We start from the raw sequence: 16017 nt of genomic DNA, 5'->3' as shown, positions 1-16017 counted from the left end.
ACACAAGATCAATCTTACGACAGATTGTGTGCTAAGAAAAACAACAAACATGCTGCCGGGACTGCCAGGGAGCTTCGGGGAGTCGTAGAGAAATCGTATGATGAATCGGATTCTATGCTGGTCGTGTGTAGGTGTATGGCCAGCATTAGCCCCATCATCTGTGTGCAGTAAATATTTTTGATAATTTTTGCATATATATATATATATATATATATACATATATATTAGTGTGCAGGTTACTACATTTGTTTTTGGCTGTATATCTATATGTTATTGTATCTGTAGGTGTGTGAGTTTAAAGACATGCAGTACCTAACAGCCTAGACCTAGCAAGCACCTCATACTACATGAGTATTCATTCCCAGCGTAGAATGGACGTCTCCTCGCCGCACCTCAGCCACTACGTTCTATGTAAAGCAAACTGCTGCCATACTGACATGTAACACTGTGAGTTACTGAACTGCGGACTTGCGGATTCCTCCATGATCTAGGGTGCGTTTCAATAAGCAGAGCACAATGGAGCAGAACACTTGCAAACACTAGAGAGAAGAAAGGTTAATAGAACATGATGAAGTAGTGTCTACTGTGCCCGGCTGGTCAGCTACATCTTTGACTCTGAACGGGCTTAAACGATAGACGATAAACGATCTCTGGTAAAATGGCCGCCACTGTGCCTACCGCAAAGACACTTAGGGTTTGTAAAGTATTTCCTCTAGTGTATGGCATCCGGAAGTGCTGTGTGTGCGGTTCACGATTGTAGTGGATATATCCCCTTCAATACTTGTACCCTGACGTAAACAGTTACTGTCCAACGATCCACGCGGACATAGATGCGGGATGTAAAACTGAGGCGAGGGGGCAAGTTTCTTTTTTTGGTGGACTTCATGGGCATAGAACCGCACTTCCGCCCTAAGGCTACGTCACTTCCAGGTACAAATTCTGAAGGGGATCTGTACACGACCGGCTCACGATGGCTGCTGTAGATATAAGAGGTAGGTATGGCTCCTGTTAATTACTAAAGAATCTATGTTTGTTTCTGCTTCATGTTCTTGGCTGAATCATAGCAACGTGTCTGCTGACATACTGTAGCTTTTTTACCCATAATACAGTGTTTGCAATAGAGTCTGGACCTTATATACCCAATGTAGTGTCAGTAATACAGTCTGTACCCTATATACCCAATGTTGTGTCAGTAATACTATATGAACCTTATATACCCAATGTAGTGTCAGTATTACTGTCTGTACCCTATATACCCAATTTATTTATTAACAGTTTCTTATTATAGCGCAACATATTCTGTTGTGCTTTACAATTGTAAACATTAATAGAACAAAACTGGGTAATAACAGACATATATCGGTAGGAAGGCCCTGCTCGCACGCTTACGATCTATACCCAGTGTAGTGTCAGTAATACAGTTTGGACCCTAATACCTATGCATGGTATGTGCAGTAATAGGCTTGTATTCCAGATCTCATTGCCCTTTTATATTTGCAGATAACTTGCTGGGAATCTCCTGGGTTGACAGTTCTTGGATCCCCATATTAAACAATGCGACTGTGCTGGACTACTTCTCAGAGAGAAGCAACCCCTTCTACGACAGGACCTGCAATAATGAGGTGGTGAAGATGCAGAGGCTGACACTAGATCATCTCAAGTAAGTTTTTGGGAGCGCCTTATTTTCATAACTTACATTTATTTTCTTGGTGTATATAGTAGCATATATTTATAATGATTTTATTAGACATATTTTTTATGCAGCAATGTTTATTGTAAAGATGCAAGTAGATCCTTTCTGTAGATCCTGTCTCATATGGTGTAATAAGTCAGCCAGTATGGCCAATATATACGTGTGCTTATCTTTTGGAATATGGTCGGAAGTGTATTACACCTTCTAAATAGTGTTGAAGTACCCAATAGCAACCAATCCGTTTCTAGCTAGCATTTATCAAGTACATTCTGTAAAATGATAGGTAGAAGCTGATTCCTCCTAACTGTCCTTATTTAGGTGGGACAGTCCTTATTCAACTGTTGCTCTGACTGTAACCAGTGTCCCTTTTTTCTTTTTTTTTCTTTCAAACTTTTTCCATTCCAGCACGTCTGACGCACATTAACAAGCGGCAAACATAACATCTAATTTAGGGGTGGGCAATAAGTGCCCCCCCCAGCTGTTGCAGAACTACACGCCCCAGCATGCCCTGCTATAGTTTTGCTATTTGACATGCTAAAACTGTTGCAAGCATGCTGGGAATTGTAGTTTAACAGCTGGAGGGCCGCTTATAGCCCACCCCTGATAAATGCTTGTCGAACGATTGCATAAACATAGTGCAGTTTCTATACGTTTTTAAATGTGTTTTTCTTACGTGGTGAAAAATGTATTTCGAGTGCCACCATGCACGTAGCCTAAAGGAAGTGAGAAATCTTTGTTTTTGAAATCTTTCAATGAAACCGAAAATAATCATGCGTTGTATGCCAGTGTAGAAGTTGGTCTGACTCCTCTGACTGCCTGATCTCCTATACAAGGGATAAATGTTAATTTTGTACTGATGCATATTTAAAGCCATTAAAAGTAGTATATTATAAACAAAGAAAAACATTACTATTATAGTGTTCATTCTAGCACCCTGCACTTATCACAACCGGAGCAGTTCCTCTTTTCTGCCTGGGGTGTCGCTCTCTCTGCTCTGGTGCTTCTAGCACACTCTGGTCTGTATCTCAACAGTTTGTTTCATCAGCTGTGTGTGCTAAAGCACCAGAGCAGAGAGCGACACCCCAGGCAGGAAAGCGGAACTGCACGGGTTATGATAGGTGCAGGGTGCTAGAATATACACTATATTAAACAAGGAGCTTTTTTAGACATAAGAACTTCAGCACTAGTTTCAGTCAAAGATGTGTCGGCGATAAGTGTGGTGCATTGATTGATCTGTCTTGAAGGAATCTGCAAACAGCACCAGTAGCATTTTATATATCTTCAGTGCCCTATGCCTGTGGTCTTGGCACCCCTGCATATTCCACTGAGCTATAGTGCAGTAAGAGGCTCCTTAAAGCAGAAGTAATTCACATATCTCTGTTACAGAATCGCCAAACAAACAAAAACAATAAGCTATGAATCTTTAGTTAAGGAATTGTGGGCGTATAAAATTGGTTATTATGTGTGTTCTATTAATGGCTATTTTATAGCACATACGAGAATACCATCTGTTTTAAGAAGGTTTTTTAATGCATTTTATTTACAATGGATGACCTTTTTGCTCCAATAAGCCCAGTATAATTTAATGCTATCACATAAACATTCAGAGTGCACATTACTCCTAATTATGTGTCTTATTTATTAGTCAGATGGTTGGCGTGGAGTATATATTGCTGCATGCGCAGGAGCCCATATTGTTCATCATAAGAAAGCAGCAGAGGCAATCTCCTACACAAGGTAAGTTATAACTGTATGTACATGGGCTTTATAGAACAGCAAAGTGACCATGTTGCTATTGGGTAGCAAAAACGCGGGGGGTGAAATGCTGTTATATAAGCCTCTGTGTGTATAAGTGTCCTTGGAAATATGTACTAGCCTAGCAATGCTGCTCTGTCCTCCATCTGTCAAAACACTTTAGAAAACTATAATAGACATTGCCTGTCTCCTGTTGGACTTTTAGAAACCTTTGTTGTACATAGCAACTATATACAAACTACAGTCCACCCCAAGTGAGAGACTCAGGATCTGTTCTTTTCCTTTGGCTAGGTTCTCCTGCATTTCCTTGGGGGATATCTTGTGAAGTCTTTGTGTACCCTCTGACAAGCAGCACTGGCTTGCATGTTGCAGACCCCATTTACCTTCGATCTGTTAGCATTGACAATAGAAGACACTTAAACAGTATAGTTTGTAATCTGGTTTAAAAAGAAAAATGTTTCCAGTTTAGCCATCACTGCATGTGACTGAATTGGAAATGCACTGTAGGCATAGTAGCGGCTGGATTGGCCCTTGTGTGGCCATTTCAGAGCTATACAACACAAATGAAGCTGCAGGCCGCAAACACTTTTAGGCACCTTGGGGTTGATGTACTAAGCTGTGGAGAGAGATAAATTACCAACCAATCTGCTGCTAACTGTCACTATAGAGGCTGTGTTTGAAAAATGACAGGAGCTTATTGGTTGGTATTTTATCTCTATCCAAAACTTAGTACATCTACCCGCTTGTGTTTTTACAGGAAGATCAGTGAAATAACACTTAACCATTTTGCTTCCAGACAAACCTATTGTTTTATCATTTTGAAACACATTGTTACTGTGTTCTTAAGTATTTTATTTTTTTATACTGTAATGCATCAAAAGCTTTTTTATGTAACTAGCTGAAGTACCCGGCGTTGCCCGGGTCTAAATCTTATTAAAGTTTAAAGTTCTAAAGTTTTATTATGTGATGTCCTCCAAATCCATCTAGTGGAAGGCCCAGAACAGGCTCCCTGGGTCAAAGTTCTTACCAGCGCCTTCCGCCGTGAGGTCCAACAGGGACACCAACCACTTTTTAGGCATCCCAGACAAATTGCCACCCCTCTGAAATTTTCATCCAAATCCATCCAGGGGAAGACCTAGAACAGGCTCCCCGGACAAAAATTCTGCCCAGTGTCTCTGGGTCAAAGTACTGCCCAGCATACAACAACGGGAGGTTTGACCGGGACCCTAACACCCCCCCCCCCCCCCTTCCTCCTAAAACCTGGCCAGGCTGGACCACCTCTTGTTGGTTTCATCCCAATCGGTGCAGGAGTGTCCATATGCATAAGACTTCCCTTCTCTGTGATTTTGGACTGATAATTTTGTCAATTAAAACAATAGACCTACTGGAATTCAAATGTTAATGACCTGTATCTAATTGTATTAACGGATTACATTTATATGTCAATGTGCAAAGTTGGTGATCTCTGATTCCATTCATTTTGTAGCTATACCACTTGCAGATTACTACATCATTGCAGGAGTGATCTACCAGGCTCCAGATTTAGGATCCGTTATCAATTCCAGAACGGTAATCTTCATTTTAGAAATCATCTAGGCATAATTATGTAGTACACCGTCACCCACGACATAATTAACAAACATTTTATTTTCACCAGGTCCTAAATGTGTTCTTTGTTAAATATGTCTTGATCTATAGAAGCATGGTTATGGAAAAGGGTGTACTTTAATTGATGTCGCAGGGTGCTGGCGTTCTGACCGTTCCTCGTTCCCCTCGCAGTCCCAAACAGAGCTACTCTGCAGCAGTGACAGGCGGCTCTGCATAGACGTCATGATAGTGTCACTGCCGTCTCAAGCTCCACCCACTTAATTACGGCCTGGGTCGACTGGTCCCAAAGCGGAAGCCTCTTGGCAGATAGCTATCAACCTCTCCTGCACGGTAATTACTGCCAATAACCCCTTCCCCTCCTCCTGTTGGTGCTACATTAAAAAAGGATCATCGGCTCTGATGCGGAGGTTGGCAGCCTGCTGTGCCTCCCCCAGCACGTGGCGCCCCACCTGCCTAGTGGGAAAGCCGCCACTGCCCAAACATTGCAGGTTTTTCTCTGCAGACCATAGAGATGTGCAGGAAAATTTGCGATGTTGCTTCACCAGAACACTGAAACCACTAATTATACAGGAAACATTAGACTGCTGCAGAGCGAATCGGCACTATAAGCAAACCTATTAAGTTTTGGCAGCGAGGGCCTTCAAAACAGTTCTTTAAGTAATGAATGTGCAAGCGATTCGACAGATGTCTTGGAAAACAGTGAGCATGTCTACATTGTTATTATAATTTAAATGTTATATAAGGAATTTAAATACATCTACTCTAATCTCTACACACCCTTGTCTGTTTCATCCATTCACCACACTGACATGCCTACACCGCATAGGACACCTCTCTAATAGGGAGGTGATTGTAAGAAACCATTTTCTTTGTGCATTATTTTAGCCTATAAAAACATCTTCACCGTTTTTAATTTTAAGACGGTATTTACTTTGTTCTTTATCTTCTGATTTGTTAAGATTTAAAATCATTTTGAAAATTTCATCACCTTAGTACAATGTTTCCCAACTCCTATCCTCAGGAACCTCAGTAGCACAAGTGAAATAATTAGCGCCACCTGTGTATCTTTTAAAATGCGTCTTATCAAATGTACCAACATTTTATTGTACTATAGGGGAGACGTATCAATAAGTGTAAAGATTGAAGTTGCCCATATCAACCAATCAACTTCTACCTATCATTTTATAGAATGTATTTGGTAAATGCTACCTCGAAGCTGATTGGTTGCTACGGGTAACTGGTCCACCTCTCCCAATCTCTATATATTTGTGTAAAATTTATAGAACACATTGCATAAGAAGTTCCCACAGCTGCTATGCACCCATTAATATCACCAATGTCCGCTCTTACCGTAGTCCTGCTAAAGCCCCTTAGGTGACAGTAAATGTTGTCATTCTGGCAAAGGTTCAATTCAGAACAGATTTCCAAGTGCGCACATCTGTGGGGTGCGATATAAAAGTGTATTAGCGAGATGGAACCTCGCTTCTAATTGAATCTCCCCCTTTATATTCAGTTGATATTTTTAATATAGTTACACAATAGGATTTAATTTGTGGTCTTGTTTGGTTCTTTAGCTTACTGCAATTCATGGGATCCAGTCTGCATTTGATGAGGCCATGTCTTACTGCCGCTATCATCCATCTAAGGGCTACTGGTGGCACTTCAAAGACCAGGAGGAACGAGGTACAATATGTAATACAATAGAAAGCAGGGAAATCATATTCTCTTTCCTTCATGTTAAAGTGCATCAAGTTCTACAGAAACTCATATCTCAAGGATGTTTGTTCACTAATACACAATAGGACAGATGTGGTTTCCTCATTCAGATGGTAGCAGTCTATATTTTTATTTATTTATTTTTTAAACCCTCTTGGCCATTGCAATTAGGCAATGACTGTCTAAAGCTGACTACACGCTTTCTGCAAACCGACAATTTTGTAGGCTAATTTGATCTTCATGAATGCTTTTTTTTTTTTGGCTTTAAATGTTTGCTTATGGGCATGTGATTACCAGGCGGACCAATCCATGTGTGTGCCCAAAAGGCATGTAGGTCCAGGCAGAACAAAAAACTGGGCAGTTAGATTTAAAGAGAATTGTGTTTAAAACACAAAGAGAATTGTGTTTAAAACACAAAGAGGATCACACAGACTGTCACCATCTCATAAACTAACAATAGTGCAAAAAATATATTAAAGTGAACACAGACCTGCCACAAGTTCAAAACATGCTAGTTACAACTCCCAAGAAAGAGGTGCCTATGCTCCCTTAAATAGCAGCTAAAATAGAGCAAGATAGTAAGTGCAAAAATAGATATTTATGATCTAAAATCTAGACGTAATAAAGATGCAGGTGCAATACACAGCACTGAAATAAAAAAAAACAAATGCAGCATACAATGTACAATGATTAGGTATTAATAACAATATAATATACCTAGCAAATTGTTGCCTGAATATGTATTAGTCACTAGTGCAGTGATTACAGCCTATATACTTGGAATGGGACACTGTAAACACATCCAGAAAAGTTTACTCTGATAAGGAGTTAAATAATTGCCAGTAGGGGCTGAAACTTAAAGTAGGCTGGCCTCCCAGTATTCATAGCTGTCAGTTGTTTCCTTAAGTCTGCACGAAGTTGTTTATTCGGTGAAGTCGAGATTGTACCCGGAGAAGATAATGTGAAATACCTTTATATTAAGTACTATTGCTTGCGGAGAGAGACAGGGTTGGTAGCATTTATTAATCTTGTGTTCGTTAGAAAGGTTACACCTTATTACACCTCCTAGAGTAGCCAGCTTAATGTACAGAATGCACAAAATCTATTGTTTTGGTCTTTCATTACTTTTTTATGTCTTTGCAGATAAAGCGAAACCAAAGGCTAAAAAGAAGGAAGAAGCCAGCTCCCTCTTCCAGAGACAGAGGGTAGATGCTTTGCTGCTGGAACTCAGGCAGAAGTTTCCTCCTAAGTTTGTCCAGGTAATGCAGACTGACAACGCTTGCACCATGCACAAGCTTCACAAGTGTACACCATCTTTGGCTTTTTTTTTCCTTTTTTAAATTGGTGGGAACCTTTTCCCGTACCCCACAGTAGAACGAAAGCTACATATTTTTGCTTGCTTTTAGGGCTCTTTTATCATTAGAATTAAAGTCACTGAATATCTTAGTTTGTATAGGGTATAGGATTGTTCATTAAATACATTGTACATTGTCTACTAGATCTAGGAAGTTGGTTTAAACATTTGGTTTTTAGGATGTCTAAATTTATTTACTTTACTTTTTTTTATTGCAGCAAAAACCTGGGGAGAAACCTGTACCAGGTAAGCTTTTATTTCCTTATTAAAATGAAAAATAAAGGTTATTAGTCTCTTTCTGAAACTGTCACAATTAACATAAAATCTGTTAAGCACAGGTACAAATAAAAATATTACCTTATTGCACAACTTGGCTGGTGGTGAGTTAAGGACACCTCCTATTTGTGCAGATTAGCCAATCGGGAAACAAACAGCTTTTTTTCTGCACAATGTTTGTCAGCTTTTCCTAGATCTTTGTTTCTATGGGGGCGATTCAATTCTATACAAGTCAGTGTGCTGGTTGGGCGGGCTAAGGATTTTTTCTGCTTAGCGAGGTGCTAACAGCCGCGCGTCCGGCACTTTGGTCAGAGAATGCTGGTTAACGCGCCTTAACACCCTTGTTAAGGTGCGATAACCGGCATTCTCCGACCACACAGCACACTGAATTGAATAGCTTCGGGAGCTCGCTCCGGGCGCTATTCAATTCGCGTTGATTTGAATCGCCCCCTATGATAGTTACCCAGTTTGCTGCAGGGGACGGGTGACAGTAACAAGATATTTGAAGGCCGCATAGAAAAAGTTTGTAAGGGCCCTATGTACCATCTAATGGTGGAAAATGTATATAACACCTGAAAACTTGACAAGGAAGAATGGCCCCCCTCAGCTCTGGGCCCCATAGCAGCTTAACCCCTTGCACTTATGGTAGTTACGCCCATGATAGTAACTATTTGGGTTGAGTTGGGCCTGTGGAGGAGGTGGTCTACCTTACCTTCCTGGTAACTATATGACCTCATTGCCTCATCCAAAAGTGTGATGTCACAAACCTCAGAAGTCCCAGCTGAGTGCTTTCAAATCTCCACTCCGCTGTGGAAGCTTTGGCACTGCCTAGCTAAAGTAGTTATTAAAGCCGGACTGCAGACAATGATTAATAGTTTTATATTCCTCATTTACAGTAATGGAAATAAAAATGCATTTATCTGAGAGCTGATCCTTTTCATACAAGGCTACAATACTGTTCCTAAAAGAGTGGAGAACATAGCTTGCTTTATCTCCATTAGAGTATGTGACTTCTGCTTGTGATTATTTGTATATTTCACTTTTACCGTCATAAACTCATATTTTAAATATTCTGGATGGAGTTAGAATACATTAGGTGTTCATTTTCTACCACTTCTTGTTAGGAGGCTTAGATAAATATGTTAGTGTAGAAATGCTTCTAGAACAAAGGCTGCTAGTGTTGCATACTCAAACACTAAGGCTTGGGTACACACGTAAAGCTTTTCTGTCCAACCATCCAACTAGTTGATTGGTTGGAATGAAAATCTGGTAATGTATGGGAGTAAATGATGATCAGCAATTTGCTCCTAAATTCCAGAAACAGATGAAAATGGTCGATCAGACAAGTTTGTTAAATGTTTGATCTAAACAATTTGTGCAAACAACAGTTCTTGTCCATTTTCCGGCATTTGGGAGCAAATTGCTGATTGTCATTTGCTTTCATACCTTACCAGATTTTCATTCCAACCAATCAACTAGTTGGATGGTTGAATAGAAAATATTTGTGTACCCACCTTAAGCCCATGATTAGCCACTGCTGTGCCTTGTACGTTTGGGTCTGTTTCAGCGTTAAAGGATCAATAGCGACTTTTGCGGACATGAAAAAATGTGTCTTTACACCTGTTTTCCTGCAACTGTTTGTTGAGTTGTACATATCTTAAGCTATATGGAACTTTTAATTTTAAAGTGTAGACAAGTCTGGTGCAAATATATGACTATCACCAACAACTAAAGGGGCCAGTACACTAACGATGGACCACCGCGTTCCTGCGGCCCTGAGATGCCGGGGTGCAGGATCGGTGAAATCCAACATGTTGGATTTTGCCGATCATGATCAAAATATGATCGTGATTTGCAAATCCTTTAAATTTAACATGGAGAATTTCACCGATCCTCTGGCGGATCGCGGAACAACGATGGCCATCGGTCAGCAAATCTCACTGGTAGATTGGTGATTCCGATCTCATCGCAGGATCTGGCAATCCGACGGTAGGTGTATGGAGGCCTTTAGAACAGACTTTCCCAAACTCTGCCTTTAGGTGTTAAGTATATTTTTGCATGAGCACAGGTGACTTAATTAGTGCCTCAGTCAGTTGGATTTAACCATCTGGACTCAAGGCATTGGTATTCTTAAAACCTGGACTGCATTGGCTGAGTTTGGGAAACGCTGACTTTTTCTCCAGGCCTATGGAACACGTAGAAGTACAACGTCCAAAAGGCATAACTTATAGGAAATGTGTAAGTCAAAATCGCATGCCTCTCTAAGGGACGTGATTTGCTTCTGTCTTCACATCCCTTCTGTTCTAAGCTTACTTGTGAACACACCACCTTTTCAAGTGCAAGTGGGCGCAGTTAAAGGATCTGCTTCACTTGAAATACGGGTGCGAGTTGTGCACAGTGTGACAAGTGTCCTGCAAGTTGTATTTTTACTTGGGGTACATGGACTTGTATCCAACTGTAAATCAGGTGCTTTACCTATAACAACAACTCTAGACCCTGTAGCTATTGCTTAGTGATATCATTTGATTTTGGCTTGAATTGATGCATGAAGATAATGTGTTGGTTTTTTTTTTTTTACATTGCTTTTAGTTGAACACATAAAAAAAGAACCAGAACAGCCGGCTGAGGCTGTAAAACAAGAAGAAAAGGAGCCAGTTAAAACCCCACAAGGACAAGCAACAGTTAAAGGACCGCCAGAGAAACGAATGCGACTACAGTAGAAGTTGGTTTCAGGTTTCTTCAAATCCTGAGGATCTGACACATTGACTGGAGAGTTTTGGACAAATGGTCAATGTAAATAGCCGAATATGTCTCATGGTGTTTAGGTATAAACGCCAGCCCTGCCACTTTGTACAGGGTACGCTGAAATGTTTGTATCGCATTCTTTTGTTAAAAAACTGAGTCAAAAGAAGAATGTGGTGATTTCTATGATGGCACCTAGAACTGGTGAACTTAGGGTTTTCTATCTATTGAATAGACTTCTACTCACTGACCAAGTATATTACATCCGGAACGTGTGAAAATGGTTACATTGGGTTTCCTAGCAGAAGCACTTTTTATAGGTACAGTATATAGTTCCCTTGTGTATAGGCCTATTGCAAAACACAGTAGGGAGCCGCGTGTGTCCTTTAATACAAGGATTGATCACTCATGGTCCGCTAGATCACAGGTTCTCAAACTCTGTCCCCAGGACCCCAAACAGTGCATGTTTTCCAGGTCTCCACACTGAATCAAGTGAAATAATTAGCTCCACCTGTGGAGTAAATATACCCCTTTGTCTCTCTCTACCCCCGTGTCCTCCTTCTGGATAGCTATGTTTTAGCAGTTAGTCTTATTACTACCCTCATTCCTGGTCCCTATAGGCTATGCAAACTCTTGGTCTTCACACTGCCCGGTTCATAGTACACTGTAAAATGATAGCTATCTCCAGCAAGCTTCTCACTAATGGTGTGCTAGTGTGTACTTTGTAGTGCACATACATTTATTATTAAACACAATAATTAATGCGCTAAAAAAAATATATATATCAAACCTAATACAACAACCTTCAGTGACAGCAGCTTCTAAATGAGATGTTGTGGTCCCAGTAACAGAACAAGGAAATAATATTTTACAGAATAGAAAAGCAATGATTGAGCATAGACAGAACTTATTCTGTCAAGTGGTCTTTAAGGAACACACAGCTGAGAACCACTAGGGTTAAGCTACGTATTGCATAAGGCAGGAATGTAACTTCATTCTAGTTGATGACTGGTCCTCTTAAAGAAGCACTGGCATATGTTTTGACTTATTAGTGTATTTTACACTTTTGTAAAACAATAAACACTGAATAATTATTACAAAGTTAGTGATATTTTATGAGACTTAATGCAACAGCTAAACTTCTAAAATCACTGCTTCGTAAACATGACAACACTGAGGGGTAAATTTACTAAAGTGAGAGTTTTTAGAAGTGAGCTTTAAGTGATGTTGCCCATAGTAACCAATCAGATTCTACTTAACATTTAACTAGCACCGTCTAGAAAATAATAGCTAGAATCTGATTGGTTGCTATGGGCAAAGCTCCCTTTTACTCACTTCTAAAAACTCTCAATTTAGTAAATTTACCCCTGAGTATCATGTGAGTGAAGTTAAAATCTGTTCACATAGTAACTCATTCACTGTAATCCTGAGCAAGAGAATAGATAAACAACAACAGCTGTTAACCAATTTTCAGTCATGATTACACATAAATCTGTCCTTTCTGTGGGTCTTTGAACTTTTCCAATCCATACATTCCATGGGTGCTTGAAGAGTAACGCTTTGAACTCTGTATGTTACAGTGCCTATATAATATCATCATACCCTGTCAAAATCCATGCCCTTTATCACATTATACCTTGGGGGAAAATATGAAATACAACTCAACATGACTTTGAAAATACACAAAATCTTAATTAATATAATCTAATGACTAAAATACCTGGTTTGGATATGTGATCATACCCTTAAGCTGGGTACACACTTGCCGATGTGTACCCAGACGATATGTTCGGCCCGACGGTTACACATTGAGCAACGGAACGAACAATCCCTTGTTCCGTTCTTCATTACCTGCAACGGCGCCACATGCGATATCGTCTGGTTGGCCGTGCAGCACGGCCGACCGGACGATATTGCATGCGACCGTCGGATCGTCCAGATAGTCTCTACACATTATGTGATCCACATGATCTGTCATTCCGAACAGCGTCTGTACGATAGATCGTTCAGTGGATCGCATACGCATAGTGTGTACCGAGCTTAAGAGTAACCATTATGAACTTGCTCAGGTACAACCAGATCACACAACAGGCTAATTGGCCATCACTTGACATTAATTGTAGTGGTTTTGATTACTTCAGAATGAAACTGGCTGTACATTGCGGATTAGTGCCTGGTAATGCAAATCATATACCATGGTTAGAAAGGTGCTTTCAAAATGGCTCCAGGATAAAATTGTGGAAAGGCACAAATTAGGAGGATCCAAAAAAGATTTCAAAGGCTTTTACTCTCCCTCTGAGTACGGTTCAAAGCCGTATGGAGAAGTGGAAAGCGTACGGCACCACCAACACCTTGCCTAGATCGTGCAGTCCCTCCTAACTAGATGACAGAGCCAAGAGACTTGAGTATAGAACTACCAAGAGGCCAATGGCAACTTCGAAAGACTTACAAGGCTTTATGGCTGACATGTGACCATTATGTCACAAGCTCTACACAGAGCTGGCCTGTATGGCTTGGTAGCAAGAAAGATTCCTCTTCTGAAAAAGTGCCACATTCAGTCTCAATCGCGCTTTGCAAAAAAACACTTGGAAGATTCTTAAGCCATGGGTCAAAAGTCTGTATGGTCAGATGAGACCAAGACAGAATGTTTTGGGCTGAACTCAAAGTGCTATGTTTGGTGAAAAGCAAACCCTGCACACCACCCAACTGTGAATCTCCTCAGCAGGGACTAGACAATTGGTAAATATTGAAAGGAAGATGGATGTTGCCAAGTACACCCAAATTCTGGTAGACTGCTAAAGATGGGCTGGTGGTTCACCTTCCAGTACGACAGTGACCTTAAACATACTGCCAAGAAAACAATGCAGTGACTTAAGGATAGGAAGGTGAATGTCCTTGAGAAGCCCTGACCTAAATCGATAGAAATCTGTATGGACTACAAGAAAGCAGCACTTCGCCACTTATTAAATTTGGCTGAACTTGAACAACTCTTCAAGGAGGAATAGGCAAATATTCCCAAATCTAGGTGCTCAAAGCTGGTAGAGACATACCCAAACAGACTACTGGCTGTAACTGCAGCAAAAGCTGGCTCTACAAAGTATTACATCAGGGGACTGATCTGTTTTAAATCACTGTTACTATTGTTTTTTATTTTAATTAATTTGCAGAACTGCAGCCTACTTTTTCATTAGTTGAATGATGTAAGGTGAGGGGGTATATGTAACAGACTGCTGTTTTGCCTTTTAAATGACTGCCACTTTAAAACATAGGGCAGTCTTGCATGGGACTTGTCGATGCTTGAAGTCTATTACATGTACCACGAAATGTGTAAAATAAAATAAAAAAGCTGGAAAAAGTTTGATTTCATGTATTTTAATATCCAGGGTGTAATGTGACAAAAGGTCAGGGTATGAAGATGTTCTACAGGCACTGCATAAAAGGACCATGGAGACCATGGCAGAAGTAAAGAGACTCCGCTGTTCCTGATTCATAACCAGAACTGGGATTTCTACTTCAGGGTCCATAGGGTATCCACAGGATACCTTGGGGTATAGGTGTGACGTCAGTCGCAGGGCACCAAAGAGTTAAGCTTTCAGCCTCCCAGGATGCACTGGGTCCCCCTCCTATACCCCGCCCCCGAGCCAAGGCACCTCAGTTTAGTTTGGTGCCTGGCCGGAGTCGGGTGCACCTGTTGGAGTGGGGGCTAGAAGAGCCCCTGAAGCTTTTTCTTCATGCAGCTGTGGCTGCACATCTGGATGAACAGCATGGACAGTCAGTCCTGACGTCCATGCTGTCTTCCTTACACCCCGCCAGTACCAGAACGCCGGTACTGATCCGGGGATGCTGGTGGGCATCTGGGGTCACAGCTAGCGGTGACCCCAGATGTTCCGGACCATGGCCGGATTCAAGGGGGACAGAGGTAAGCAGCGGGGTCCCGCGGTGGGTCCCCGCTGATCACATGGTCCTAAGTCCCCAGGCAGGGGGCTCCCTGGGGACTGGCTGCAGCGTGGAGCCAGGCGACCAACCTGCGCTTCCACTACCCCCTGGGACAGCGGACCGCAGCAGAGCGGTAGCGCTGCGGCGTCCCAGGGGTTAAATGCATGCCAGGGGAGCGCGCCTTCCCTGTCTCACAGCCGGCGCCTCCCCCGCTGCACACAGCCCTCTCTGCACTGTGCTGACTGGCCCTGTGTCAGCGCTCCTCCCCCAGGCCAGCCTCCTCTCTGCTCCTCGGCGGCCATCTTCTCCAACGCATGGTGAACGCTGCTGGAAGCACTGGACGGAAGCATCGTGGTCTGGGTCCCCCAGCATACCTCTCCTCCGCTGTGGCTCAGGTCTGTGTATGCAGCGCTGTGTCCTACCAGGCCCTGTGTCTGTGTAGTTGAGTGATCAGCGCTGTTAGTGCAGGAATTGTTATTTCTCTGCATTGTATGTGACTGTGCTAGCGCTGCCTGTAACTTTTATTCTCTAAACTGTCAGCTTTATTACTGTCCCTGTTCTTTCTGCTAAGCCCTTGCGGTGCGGTGCTGCAGGGTGGTCTCTCGCCTATTTAATATATAATTGGTGAGAGGGGTCACATACGTGGTGCCATCATGTCTGAAAGTGATTTTCCCCTCCGGCTACAGTGTACCACGTGTAAAGTACCATTAGCGGAGGGGGAGGGTAGCGCGGAGGGCCTTTGCCGGCAGTGTTTGTCCATGGCGCGGCCTCTTACGGTTACAGCACCGGTACAGGAGCCGCCCTGGGCTTGTTTCGCTCAGGCGCTAACAGCTTTAGTGGGCCAGTTAGCTCCGCAGCCCGCGTTTACTCCGATGGGTTTGTCCCAGCAGTCTGTGGTGTCGTCACCCATGCAGGGTTTCCCACGACAATTGGTGGT

General features: G+C 42.0%; 1 protein-coding gene across 1 annotated transcript; it reads left to right on the top strand.

Annotated features, from left to right (window-relative positions):
* The first annotated feature begins 775 nt into the window (after positions 1-775).
* Positions 776-12387, top strand: MED6 (mediator complex subunit 6). The gene is made up of 8 exons (XM_088471304.1): positions 776-992; positions 1501-1660; positions 3339-3430; positions 4935-5017; positions 6631-6739; positions 7916-8031; positions 8345-8372; positions 10992-12387. The coding sequence occupies exons 1-8, from the start codon at positions 971-973 to the stop codon at positions 11120-11122; spliced, it is 741 nt and encodes a 246-aa protein (XP_088327430.1). The 5' UTR covers positions 776-970; the 3' UTR covers positions 11123-12387.
* Positions 12388-16017: the final 3630 nt, after the last annotated feature.

This window comes from Taudactylus pleione, unplaced genomic scaffold (genome assembly GCF_031769625.1).
Source record: "Taudactylus pleione unplaced genomic scaffold, aTauple2 ptg000113l, whole genome shotgun sequence".
Lineage (NCBI taxonomy): Eukaryota > Metazoa > Chordata > Amphibia > Anura > Myobatrachidae > Taudactylus > Taudactylus pleione.
Note: the sequence above shows the minus strand (reverse complement) of the source record. Positions and strands in the feature narration are given on the sequence as shown.

Bases quoted from the DNA above. Each gene is read 5' to 3' on its own strand.
- MED6 (XM_088471304.1), top strand. From the start codon at position 971: ATGGCTGCTGTAGATATAAGAG. The intron at 1,661-3,338 runs GTAAGTTTTTGG...CTTATTTATTAG, and splicing joins CTGACACTAGATCATCTCAA to TCAGATGGTTGGCGTGGAGT. The intron at 5,018-6,630 runs GTAATCTTCATT...TTGGTTCTTTAG, and splicing joins CCGTTATCAATTCCAGAACG to CTTACTGCAATTCATGGGAT.